Genomic DNA, 14780 nt, shown 5'->3' on the forward strand with positions numbered 1-14780 from the left:
CCTATTGCATGTGTGGGAATATTTAATTTTTTTGTTTGGTTACAATAAATAATAATTGTTTATTTTTATTCACATTGTTTTATTTAACGAAACAATTTTTAAAAAGACGCCCAAAGTTTTTGGGCGTCATTAAATGTTTTGCACACAGGCGCTACCACTTGCGGCGCGGCACTGCTATTGACGTTAAACTGATTTGAAAGACTTCCTTATATCATGACTATTAGTTAGTTATTAGGTATTCCTACTGATTTTATTGCTTCGTTGTGAAATCGGACTTTTCTTAAAAGCAGTATATGTAATTAATTTGTTATTTTCAGTACGGCAAATGGAGGAACTGGACACAAGCCGCTCAGTCCTCAGAGACTCGCACGGTTTAGATTCCTACAACGGCACTAGATTCGCTTCCGAAGTGGACACCCGATTCCCACCGAGCGAAGACGACATCGACTCCCGATTCGGGGCCAGTACGAGAATCAACGAACGGATGAACTCCAACGAGTTGGATCCCAGATTTTCGGACAACACCTTTCAGCTGGATGGTTACTATAGGAACAACAGGGTAGGCGGGCCGCCCCGAGGTATTTTCGACGATGTTTAGATCTTGTCAGAGTTGTTTTAGATCGTGACAAGACATTTCGTAACGGATAATTCGTAACGCCGTCAATTCGTAACATCAAAATGGAATTATTCTGATTCTTTTTGTGAACGTGGAAACTAACTTTTATTAGAGTTACTATTGAAATTACGTTTATCAATTTAACGAACCAGCATCAGGATAAACATTTTTTTCTACGACCGTTTAATACTATGCTCTTTATTCACTATTTTTGAATAGATAATAACACCTATTACTTTACCCGTGAGTAATAGTTCATTACTCACGGGTCATTACTCACGGATTGAAGTTAGGTTCAAGTGGTCATGCCAATTTTAATGTATTAGTCCTATATAAACTGCAAATGAAAATAAAATTACTTAAACTTGTTTATTATTACAATAATTATTGTAATTTATATCAATAATTAACTTTTTAAAGGATAATAACTTAAAAAAATTTTAAAGAATTTTTCACTGTAACAATGGGTCAGTACATTTTTTATGTTTAAATTGCATCATTTGAATATTGGATGTTACTAAAAGATAAACGTAAACAATGAGTACTAGTTCCGTAAACTGTTACTATAAAAAAGGGTAGACTGTTTACAGATATGAAATTTATATCAATGAATTCTGTTTTACTTACTGATGATTGTACAATAAATTTTTATCTGGGGCAAACGTTCTTTTTCATGTAATTGCCATTTAAAATAAAATTGTCATTTTTAAAAGTCACCTCCATTACCCTCCATTATATACCATGAAACAACACGAAATGACACTAATGACAACTGTTTCATAAGCTCAAAAAGTAATTCTAAAGTGTTGCCATAGTTATATAAAATGTTTTCTTATGAAAAATAAAATCTTTCGATTTTTAAATGTTAGTAGCTGATAATTATATTTTTCTACTAATTAAAATTAAAAAAAGGTCGTAAGAAAAAGAATAGTATTCTACTCGTATATAATGAATTACTCTGATGAATTACGACGTCGTAAACTTCATCATCGTGAGTAATAGTTATCATTACATGCTCGTTGAATAATATACTGATAACACATTTGATATTTCGTGGAAAAATATATTTTTAAAATTATGTCTTAAAATAAATATCTATTAATGTAAATTGTATTCAGGCCCGCCAAGAGGAGGGTACAGCCGGTACATTTTACCGAGGCCCGGCGATGTAAGGGGCCCGGCGTCGACCAGACCAAAGACGTAATTTTTCCCGTTTTTTGCTCTTCACTTTATGTGCATAATGCGTTTAATTAACACTCGGCTATATTTTATATGAGCTTTACCTCTATTTTAAAATATATTTTATTGTTTTATTCTAAAAACGGCGCAAGAAGCTTGCCAGATTTTTTGATGATTTGTCTGGGCCTAGTAGTGACGTGACTGATAATTTTGAGCCCGACGAAATATTTTGCTGTGAAATATTTAATATTGTCAGAGATTTTTTAAGCAATTTAACCCGCTGAAGAGAAAATATCCTTTAGTTGTCTCTCTCGCATTAAAAATGCTATGAGATATACAATGAAATAGGATCGGTTAACTGGCCTAGCAATTGTACATTGATGATTTGGTAAAATCTTGCGATTTTTCGAAAATTATAGACATCTTTGCCAATCAAAAAACTCGAAAAGTACCTGTACTGTAAGTATTATAAAAATTTTCCCTATAAATATAATCAAAATTTAATAAAATTTATAATTGAACTGTTTCTTATTATTTATTATTAATAATTTTATTTCTTATAAAAATTAAACAATTTTTTTCGTTCTTCATTTTTTGCGGGGGCCCGCTCTTCACGTGTTACCGAGGCGCGCTCATCCCTCTCGGCGGCCCTGATTGTATTAATTATTATAGTAAATGCATTATTATTAAACTGCTTTTATGTCTTTCATTATTTGTCAGACTTGGTTTTACTACTTTAAAGTGATAATTCAAGATAAAAAATTTTAAAAAATTCTTTAGTTGTCATATTAACAAGAATATATGCAAAAAAATGTGTGAAGTATATTTAAAAAGAAGTGATGTTAAAGAAGTACCATTACTTTTAGTATAGGAATGTATGTAAAACGCGTTTTTGTATAAATTAGATAATACCAAATTTGCTAAAACAATTAAATGGCGGCGTTACGAATTGACGGCGTTACCATTTTTGGGGTTACGAACTTGTGCGTTACGAGATGTCATGGGGCCGTTCGAGATATATTTTCAATAGTAAGTGGCTATGCACATAGAAGCACTTTCGATGTGATTTGTTTTTCAGAGTATAAGATAAATATAATGCAGATCTTCTGTCTTTAACAAAAACTATTTTTTACATGTAAATAACAGAAAAATGTTTAAAAGTCTCCATAGTATTTGCAATAAATTTGCGCTTATTTAAAACTCTCCACAGTAATATAGCAGATATTTCACTTGTCATAGCCTAATATCCCACTGCAGAATCACTACGTTCATAACTTGGTTAATTAAAATCATATTTTTATAAATTTAAGAATAGGAGAATACGTTGATAACAGTTTAATTATTTTTTTCTAATATGACGATATAAAGTTGCCCGTGAAAAAAATAGCCGCAAAGTAGGGTTGCCAGCTGTTAAAAACGCGAGGTATACCCTATTCCACGAACATACGCCTGTTTTGGATTACTTCGACAACGAATATTTTACTGTGCAAAATAAGAAGAACGAAAGTAAATTGCAAATTACATTGTTGTTTATTGGAATAATTATTAGCGCCATTTAATTTCGTACTTCTTATGTTGCACAGTAAAATATTCGTTGTCGAAGTAATCCAAAACAGGCGTATGTTCGTGGAATGGCCCATATCAGAGATAAGGCGAAAGAAAGATAGCGCACAACGCCACTGGTTTGACAAGGTAGACAATGGTTGATGGCGAATGGGAGGTGTTAAAGCAGTCATCTCGTCACACCAGTGGCATTGCGCGCTAGCTTTCTTTCACTTTATCTCTCATACCTCGCGTTTTTAACAGTTCTCAACCTTAATTTGCGGCTATTTTTTACATGCACCCTTTTATCATCGTATTAGAAAAACAATTAGCTTTAGTTTGATACAAAAAGCATGCACCTACGTCATGGACGAAATTTTGTTTCAAAAATGAATTACTATTGATTTAATTAAAACTATTTGCGGCCACTTTTTGACTGGCAACCTGTTATCAATGTATTCCCCTATTATTAAATTTATATAAAAATGTAATTTTATTAGTGATTCTGCAATGACAGAAACAAAACAGTAACAAATAAATCTCTGGCATAAATATTAGTGTCTATTTCTGCAGTTGTAATAACAATTAAATCTCAAAATTGTGTTAGATGGAAGCTCTACTTTATAAAGGCAACTCTCCTTATTTCAGGCAACCCTTTTTTTCTAGTTTGTTGATTGTTAAGTTTTTTTATTGTAGAAATCTTATATAAATTGTATTATGACTGTTTTAATAACCAGAAGTTTTTAGTAACATAGAAAACCACTATATTAAGGTTTGAAATACATTTTATTATGCAATTGATTATAAAAATATGACTTCCACAAGTCGGACGAAGCTGAATCTGGTGAATAGGGTGGACGTTAAAACAATTTGTACTGTACTGTAATTCAAAGATGTGTACTTTAATTCACATATTTTGTCGATGGTTTTGTGAGTTGTTTGAGAGGATGTTTTGTTGAAAGATTAGTTTTTGATTCTGTAATCTGTTCTTTGTTCACGAATTTTTACATCTAGCTGGTCCAAAAAGTTACATTAATAATCATGTTTATTGTGATATTACTTTGGACATAAACCAGGAGCAACATTTTCTTATCCCATACTTTATTGGTCCACATCCGTACCAGTCGAAAATACTGAGTTCACGTCCCTCCTTAGCCTCTTGTTTTGATTTAGGATCATCATGTATTCCTTCACCTCTCATTGACAGTTGTGATATGATGCATAAATCTTTTTTATTCTGTTTAAAACGCTATAAATGTCACATTCGAATGTAATTTTGTTTGTTAGCAAATATAGTCTGGGCAGATTATCGATGAATAGGCCATTTTTGGGAAAAGTTATTTATTCTTTTTCTCATGATCATCTTTCAGTGCGTCACAGTTTTTCGATTTCTTTCTAACGCATTAAATTGTATGTGACAGAAAAAAGGCACGTCCGTGATTACAGACATTTACAACATTTATTCTAGTTAGTCTAGTTGTCGATAGATGGCGCCATAATAAAAAAAAAATTTTTTAATTAGATAATAATATTACAAATAATCTGTATAATTTATAAGACTATACAAATCAAAGAAAATACCATTTTATAAATGCAAGAAACACATTTGATTTGTTTTTATTCCAAATTGAAAATAAAATGTGACAACTGTCAGATTTAACTAAAATGTCATGTTAGAATAAATGTCATAAATGTGTATTATCACGGACTTACCCTTTTTCCTATCATTTGTTACGCACTGAAAAATGCTCATGAAAAGGACAATACCAGCAATTTTATTGCTGGAATCGAATCTTATGATTCTATATATTAATAATATGTATAGGTATGCAAAGTTCGCAGATGGCGTGCTACTTTTTTTATAAACAAAATGGCGCCTGAAAATCATGTTTTTTCAATTTTTGCTCTATAACTCCAAATATTTTAGCTTTACACCAAAAACACCCGAATAAAAATTCACCGTAATTAAATTCTGCATAGAGACGTGTTTTTCCCAATTTGCTTTCCCCGGAAAATGAGGGTCGTCAGCGAATCTGAGCAAATAACCCTATTGACTGCTAATCTGAATCTTTTTTGTATTCTCAGCAAAACGTCCTGATTAGTAACGTGGTCGGTATAAGATATCTTCAGGATTCAACGATAAAGCAGGTGGCGTCTCTGAGAGTCCACGACTCAACTCCGTACAAGAGTATGGGAAATATATAACATCGTAGTAACCTGTTTTTCAACCAATTACAAAAATTCTAGACTTGATTAAATAGCTTCTTCTACTTCCAGTGCTTATCCTCTAGACCCATCACATAACTCAGCTGGCTACCGATAAAAAATTACACTCTACTGTCTAAAATTTTTGACATGAGATCGTCTTCTACCAGGCCCCCATTTAATTCGTCATTTTTTTTATTAGTTGGAGAACGGAGAAGACTTCATTTTGTTTTCCATAATCTGGCTCTAATATACAAGTTTAATGGAGTATCTTGTTAAAAATTTCCTGTTCTTTTTGCATAAACTATACTATTATATTTGCCACATGATAGACATACAACATTGCTAGAGAATATTAGACTCCGTAAGATTCCATGCTTCTGTACAATCCAACAGTAAGGAATGATATCTCTTCCGAGTGGTCCCAATCCTGATTTGGGCTACATCACAGATAGACATTTCTTGTTTTGTGGCAGGATCATATCATTAATGTAATACAAGCCAAAAACCTACTTTTGGTTATTAAAAAAAGGACATGGTCTAGTTTAAGTGTAACTGTAGATACCGCATTATAAAAAAAGATACCATTTGTAATATCAATCACTGATCGGCAGGAGATCAGCAGAATTGTATTTATTAGGACTTTATTTCTATATTTAACGATTTTTTTATTTCAATGTTCCAGTATATTGTTTAAACTTAAGAATTAAATGTGTCCTTTTTACTATTTTAAAACTATGAAAGTTGTTTAAGTTGTGATATTAGGCAATCTAGAGTTACTACAAGATTTGATTTTAGTCGTTTTAAGTGATCTTGTAACTATCTATAACTTGAATTCATTCCAGCATGTAAGAGTTTGTTCTTTGATGATGTTTGAAGCCGTTATACTATTCTACAGTAAGCGCCACGCTTCTAGACACATGGGTAGGTACCTAATTGATATACTTATGGGCTAATCCGGTCCGTTCTCAGATGTGACTTTCACGTCTGTCATGTTTCTGTCAAGAAACATTCAAATTAATTATTTTCCATATACAAGATACATTAATTAATTGTATTGTTACTCTGCTTTAAAATAACTTTCTTCAAATACCCTGAATATTACACTTATAAACCTTACCTTTAAAACTTTTACAACTTTAACACAATGACAACTATAAACGTGAAATACAGTTTTTCAATTAACTGTCAACTTTCTATGTTAATATTCGGTTTCTATACATTTTCTGACGTTCTAAACGTCACTATACATAAAAGTAAACAGTGTAACAAGTGCAGGGTCCCAGGACTGTATTAGCTCAATATTCTTGTGTGTCTAGTAGGGTGGCGGTTACTGTATATCTAATTTCACTTTATTCCGTGTTGTTTGATAAGTTTGTACTTACAATGGATTTTCAACTGTTTTATACACCAGATTTGTGGAGAAACATTAATCAATTAAACACTAGCATACGTTTAATTGTAATGTCTATTTCAGTGCCTATCTTGTAATATATAATTCGTTAAGCTTTTATTCTTGTGCTATGATACTTTATTTGCTATACTTACTTTATGATAGTATATGAATGAAGCTACCAATCTATTGTGAACGTCATACTAGAGGTAACTGGATAGATAACAGGAAGGCAGTGGCGGATCCAGCATCGTCAAGAGGAGGGCCGATTGACTAAATTTCTATGAAAAATAAATGAATGGTTTTATAATCTTTATATATAACTTGGTTTGCGAGGGGTGACCGATCGCCGCCATCGCCCTCCCCTGGAAGGAAATGTTTGACTGTTATGTGCGTCATAGACAGATGACATGTGGCAGTTAACAGATGAAAATCATAATAGACACCTTAGGTGACCTTAGTATGCTAAAAATTGAATTTTCTGGCCAGTGAGTTTATTTGAGACATAAATATTTCAAGGTTTCGCTGTGGTAGTCATCTGTGTCTAAGGGTGCGTTCACTACGGAGACCAAAGGATGGTATCCTAGCCTAGAGCATGGTATCGTACTCTTCATATTCGTGAATTCTCGCATTTAAAATAATGTATTTATTTTACCTAGCGATCGAAACTATATTATCGATCGCTATGTAAAATAAATGCATTATTTTAAATGCGAGAATTCACGAATATGAAGAGTACGATACCATGCTCTAGGCTAGGATACCATTCTTTGGTCTCCGTAGTGAACGCACCCTAATGTAATGATCCTGTTAAATATATTTATGGTCTCATTCATATTTATTTTGTTCCTTTTTTCATAAAATAATATTTATGTATTTTTGAATTATTTTTTAAGTTGACATTAGTGCAATCAAATATTGACAAACGTACATATAGTCGATTCACAGCAACACCCCAAGTAGCAATTTTTCGACGCATTGGTTGTCAGTACAAACAAATGCACTGTATATAACGTTGCCCGAGAGCATTTTCAGTTGTTTCGGCCAACGACCCCTAACCCGACTGACATTACGATGTTACAACGTTAAGTAATATCTTTAGTTATATGGGCAACTAAGTTATTACTATTGTGACAACTACATATCACAGTCAAGTTTTTTCAACAATCGCAACTACTTAAAAACGTTATAATGCTAAACTAATTTACGCCCATGGGTTTTCTGGCCGACTAGGTAGTTGTCTCTCACGACCACAGGGCCTTTACGTATAGTTCTGTAGATATGTGACACGTTTACGGCAACTTCAGGAGCAAAAAAAGAATTTACTTTATAACCTTACTTTTTTCTTATTATTTTATATTTTATTTTGCTGGAAATTTTCGATTTATTTAACAACCTGTTTATTTGTTTTTTATTAGCTGGTTTCTCCATTGTCCATTGTTTTATCAGTAGATTTGATATTTGATAAGCTCTAATCTTTGTATCAGCTTTGCTAGACAGGGTTGCCAGGCCAGTTCTTACTCTTTCAGTACTATATCCGTTGCAAGATAATTTGGCTGAAACTCCGACAAAATATGTACTTTTTGTACATATTTTGTCTGAATTCCATCCGAATTATCTTGCAGCGGATAGTAGTTTTCCTTTCAAAAAATCAATAGAAATACAGTAAAATCTGTGTTAACGGTTACCTGTCAAAATCGCCCGATTTCATAATCAACTTAAAGTAAACATTAAGTAAAGTCCGTGAAGTAAAGTTCACTTTAAAGTTGACATTTACCCATATATGAATTGTGATAAAGGTAGAGGTACCAACTTACTTAAAATTTAAAAAACTGATTATGAAACCGAGCGTTACAATCATTTTGAAAATTCTCCAAACCAATTATATGAAGATTTCCTTATTTAGATCTGGTATTTACCAGTTTCATTTCTAGACAAGGCGAAAACGGCGGGTTCGAAATTTGTTTGCATAATCACATTCGTGAGACATCCCAGAATAAGGTTCAAGAAGTCGCCCAAGTGAAAAGTGGGCCATTTTTTTTAACAATTTTTTTTTAATCAAATTGCAAGAATCAATATTTTTGGCCCGAGCAATTTTTTCTTTAATTTTTTGGACCATTCTGGACAAAAAAGGTCTCTAATAATTTTTCTCTAAAGTTGATCGTTTTCGACTTATAAGCAATTTAAAATTGAAAAAAACGAAAAATGGCGATTTTCAAGGCTTAATAACTCGGTTAAAAGTTATTATTATGAAAGTCAATATATGACTAAATCAAAGTTTGAAGCCCCCCCTACAAGATCCTGAAGAAATTTTCGTCATTATTTTATTACTAAGCTGTTATTTTTAAGTAATAATAATAAGCGCCATTCACGTGTGCGGGGCTGTAAATGCTGAGTGCGAGAGAGAAGCTATTCCAGCAGTCCTCGCACTCACATTTACAGCAGCGTCAATACGATACAACCACTCATTGTTATTAATTAAAAATAACAGCTTAGTAGTAAATTAATGAAACAGATTTCTTCGGGATCATGTAACGGTGACTTTAAACTTTGATTTAGTCACTTTCTGACTTTCAAAATAATAATTTTTGACCGACTTATTAAGCCTTAAAAATGGCCATTTTCGCGTTTTTCAAATTTTAACTTGCTTCTAACTCGAAAAAGATCAACTTTAGAGAAAAATTATAAGAGACCTTTTTTGTCCAGAATGGTCCAAAAAATCTAAAAAAAAATTAGTCCGGGCCAAAATATTTATTTTTGCAATTTGATTAAAAAAAATTGTTAAAAAAAATTGGCCCACTTTTCTCGTAGGCGACTTCTTGAACCTTATTCTGGGATGTCTCACGAATGTGATTATGCAAAAATATCTCATGGGAATATTTTCCCAACGAACCCGCCGTTTTCGCCTTGTCTATTCTCTGTCCATCTATTATCATCATCTACGTCCTGAATCTTATTTTCGGTAATGACATTGGGAAATTGTAACAAAATGTCTGAAAATTAATTTAGAAATAGGGTGAATACTATTAAAAAGCAAATTTTATTTTAGTGATAACAAAATATTGAAATATACCAAACATCTAATAAAAAACATTGCCTACTAGAATTTTTTAAATAATATCAAAAATATACCAAAACAGTAGATATCTACTAAATGTGGCAACGCTGTTAAGGAGAATGATGCACTTCATTGCACTGGTCACAATGACCTCTGTCACAGCATAGAAAACGCAACAGCAGTGACACACTAGTAGGCGGGAAAAGTTCGCGCACTATTACTGCGCAGATCGTCGGCCATTTTGTGCGTAGTACAGACAATGTAGAAAATCGACAGTGTTGCCGATTTGTACATAATTATCAGATTTACTTAACTTTTATGACATTCATATTTTTTAACATAATTTTATACGTATGCCTGTGGGAATTATGTCAATAATTGGGACATAACACAAAATATTGACGATGAATGGCGATTGTATTGTTAATCTTTTGCATAAATTCCAGAAATTATTCAAAAAGAATCTCTTACGGGTAATATAGTTGGTGACATCGGCAACACTGATGAACCAACACATCACATCACCACTGAGATGTACTACGCGAAAAATGGCGACCCTGTACTTTTCAACTTCAAAGGCGGCATCAGGGAGTGTCCTTGCTGGTTTCGTTTATTATGCTGTGCCTCTGTCACCCAATAAGAGAGTGCGTTCTAAAGTGGTTGGGATAGTCGGTCGCCGTGTTTGGTCGGCGATTGGACTTCTCGGTTGTCTCATCCGTCTATGGTTGGCAATAAGGTATATTTTAAGTAATATTGGTAATGTTGTTTAATGCACCATTTTGGTTTTTTTGGGATGTAAAGAAAATAAAAACACAAAATATAAAAAATGCAGGCATTTTCTAATACCTTTAAAAGCACCATCAATACATTAAATTTATACAAAACATCTTTAACATAAATTCTGGCTTTTATATTAAAATTAGATTTTTTAAATTTACATATTTTTTGTTAAAAAGGTGATAAAAAATGAGCGCGTGTGTTTTTTAAAGGTGGAATATCCATATTTGACGGTAATCTGAGATGCGTTTATAAATTTCACATCAGGTAATTTTGTTTAAGTCCTTATTTATGTAATTATATAAATTTAAATACCTGATATGATGTCAAAATAGTTTACTTTTTATATAGGTAAAAAAACATAACCAGTCCGACTCTTTGAGCAACCATTGCACGCAGGCACTTTTTATAGTCGCTTCAGTTGTCTTATGCAACGCTTAAGGTTGCCTAGGCAACGTCAAGACAACTCAAAAATCGTCCACCAAATTAGTGCAGAATTGGGTCGTCTTCTAGGCAATAACAACGTTGTGACAAAACGTTGCCACGCGGTAGACAACGTTGTCGCGTCGACAAATTGCTACTTGGGACATGGATAGACACTAGTGGTAATTTTAGGATTTCGTTTAATGTTTCGTCAATGTCCTATTGTTGTTATGAGAAGTCTATATGTTTCGAATTGATTTAAAATGGTTTATAGACATGTATATTTTAAATTGTTTGTATGTTTTTTACAAAGAACTGTATTTACTACCATTCCAGTTTTTAAAATGTTTTTATTATATTAAAAAAATAAATTATAGGACTTAGTAATCGAGGAAATCAACAATAATGACATTGTTTAACTGTATGTTTAACGAAAACATATTTTAATAATTATAACCATCATATTATCAGTCTAAAGCATGTTTATCTCTTTCAGCTTATTCACTTCCTTATTAAATATCCAAATTTATGATTTTATTTGTGCTCATTCATTCCATCAGCAGTGTTGTATTTCACCACGGAAGTGTGTAAGATATTCTAGTCATCCTGCTAATATTGCCCGACGTACTAATTGATTTTATTACCTTATCAAATTGTTGATTTTCTTATAATTATTATCGATATATTTCATTATGTTGCTAGTCAAAAAAATCATTCGATTTATTTTTTTTACTGTGAAATATATAGCCAATTTTACACGTACTCAACTAGAGTTAAGGTAAAATCACTTATTGTTTACAGCTAATGAATTAGTGTCTTTATATTTGTATTTAATAAATTGATACATAATGCAGTGCAGTTTATTCATTTTCGAAACGAATACCAAAGAACAGTCGTGATAAAGAAGAAACTTTTAAGAAAGCCACGAGTAGCACTAAGGTAAGCTTAGTAAGGGAGACGCTTACTGTACAGTCTCGTTTTGCGAAAGCATCTGAATACCATTTTGGTATTTTACTCTAAAGTGGTTCAAAAGTTCGCATTGAGAACTGAAGAAGCAAAAATGTACGTCACATAAAAACTGTATTTCTGTTGGTACAATGCGTTTTGCAGGAAATTGCTCATGGCGTAAAGAGTGAATTTTAAGTCCATTGTGAATATTGATTGTGGCAAATGCCACCACAAAATATTCCGAAGCACTTCAAATATTGACTGTATGTAGCATTTGGTGAGTTTTGAAAAAATGTGTACAAGTGCTACAATCTCATAAACGACCGATGAAAACAACCCGTCATCTCTAAGGAAACTGCCAGGACAACGAAGATCAAAAGGCAGGTCAACTTTAGTCAATACTGGAGGTGTTGCTGATTGTTTTCTTCAATTACAAGTTGTTGCCAATAAGGAATATTATTCGAATTAGAAAAAACGCCCAGAATTGTAAAACAACAATTACCATTGCTTGTTCATGTTGTTTTGTCCAGCAAGCACGACAATTATGTATCAGTTACCATGTTCACCGGATTTGATTCCCTGTAACTTTTTCTTGTTCTAAAATATAAAAAATATGAAAGTTAATCTTTGGTAATATTAAAGTAATAAAGACGATAGAAAGTCTCAGGACCACGAACACCGCTTACATGTCTGAACAAACCTCCTATACTACACGTGAATATATTACCATTAACGCTGCGCTCGTTCTGAGCGTGTTCACTAAAAGATTGCAGCCATGTTTTTTGGAATGCAATTATTGACGCTATATGTCAAATTAGCTGTCATTTATTCAGACTGTTCTGTCAAATCACCATCTATGGATATAGCGTAGAATGACAGGTGTAAGATTCTTTATTCAAATGGTGTTCTGTTCGCATTTTACAGGAGGACTATTCATAGTGCAGTGGGTAAATTTGAGTCAATGGTTCAGCAACAATCAACTAACACGACTACGTCGACAAAACTCAAGATCTGCCGAAACCATCGTGAGATTGTGCAGGAGAATCCAAGGCAGTGGATTTCACGTAGCTCACAAGAACTCAGCTTTTCACAGACCACAAATTTTGCGTCGTGACGGCCCGCTCCAGTACAAAATCCAGCTGATTCAGGGGCTGAAAGTAAACGACTATTGATAACGTGTGTTGGCTGAAGGTTCTCTGGAGCAATGACTTTTGCACTGGTGTACAAGTGATACACAAATGGGATTTAGGAAAGGTCTGGGAACACGGGACGCACTGTTTGCAGTAAGTGTTCTTTCGCAGAGATGTCTAGATATGAATCAGGAAGTATATGCCTGTTTCATTGATTTTGAGAAGGCATTTGACAAAGTGCAGCATAATCGTCTCAAAGAAATTTTGTTAAATAAAGACAGACAGTAGAGACATTAGAATTATATGTAAACTCTATTGGAATCAAACAGCAAAAGTGAAAGTTGAGAATGAACTGACTGAGGATATCCAGATTCGTCGTGGGGTGCGCCAAGGGCGTATTTTATCACCATTGTTATTTAATTTATATAGTGAAGCCATCTCAGAATTAGCGTTGGCCGAAGTCAATGAGGGCCTAATAATAAACGGTGAGTAGAGATTGCAATTGCTGGATCCAGCGCACTTTTTTACATGCTGGATCCACCAAACCATGCAGGATCCAGCAGCGCGGATCCGCAAACGTGTCAAATTCGAAATAAGTTACTTAATGTCTTCATTATCCTCTTTATTCAAAGCCGTGAGTCGGAAACTTGCCATTCTATCGCTCTGTCAGTATGCTGGAAAGTTTCTATAGCTTAAAAGTTTGCATCGATAAAGCGTTGATATACATTGATTCTGCCATAAAATTCTCTGCTGGCGAGTGGTCAATAATCAATGAGTTAATCGCCACTTTTAACCAGCTGTATAAGCTCTTTGCAGAATAGAGTCCACTTTGATAACGGCCGACACAACCATGAAATTTTTCTTAGACAAACTAAATCGCCAGGACTCTAGCCTTAATTCCGATCTATTATAGGAAGCACTACGCAACATAATCACGGAACGGCGCCTCTATGAGATTACAGGTACATTAGTGTATTTACAAAATCAAAAAAAGTATGACGAAGGACTAAGCAATCTTGGTTAATTCCCCATGCCAAAAAAGAATGCAATGTGACAATAGATGAAAAATTTGTTGATTCGTATAAATAAACAAGTAACCGTGGAACCAGTGCGAGAGATAATGGAAGAATATGGGCCAACTAATCCGGAGCCCGTGAATTTTACTTTGGAACAAAAACTTGAGATTGAATTGAAACGAGAAAGAGAAAATATTATAGCCAAAAAAACTGGTTCTCAAAAAAATTACGAAAAGATTTTGGAAAAGGAAATGGCGGTTTATGAGACCGAAGGAGTGAAAGGCGATCGTTTGTCAATGATCTATGACTATTTGATGACCTTAAAACCGACCAGCACAGAGGCCGGAAGGGCTTTCTCCGCAACCGGCTATATGTGCAGTTCTGTGCGAAGTAGGTAAGGCCTATGTTTTTAAAGTATCACTTCCAAACAACTAAATAATTCATGTTTCTGTTGTTTAGAAATTTAGCATACAGACAAAAAAAAACAGTAAAA

The 14780-nt window shown here is 33.5% G+C and overlaps 1 protein-coding gene across 1 annotated transcript in view; it reads left to right on the forward strand.

Annotated features, from left to right (window-relative positions):
* Positions 1-12046, forward strand: part of LOC126880073 (LMBR1 domain-containing protein 2 homolog) — a 67231-nt gene extending 55185 nt beyond the window's left edge. Inside the window, exon 10 of the mRNA XM_050643735.1 lies at positions 318-12046. Coding sequence (XP_050499692.1) covers positions 318-598 — 281 coding nt within the window. The 3' untranslated portion in view covers positions 599-12046. The remainder of the gene's footprint in view (positions 1-317) is intronic.
* Positions 12047-14780: the final 2734 nt, after the last annotated feature.

Source organism: Diabrotica virgifera, chromosome 2 (assembly GCF_917563875.1).
Source record: "Diabrotica virgifera virgifera chromosome 2, PGI_DIABVI_V3a".
In the NCBI taxonomy this organism is placed as follows: Eukaryota; Metazoa; Arthropoda; class Insecta; order Coleoptera; family Chrysomelidae; genus Diabrotica; species Diabrotica virgifera.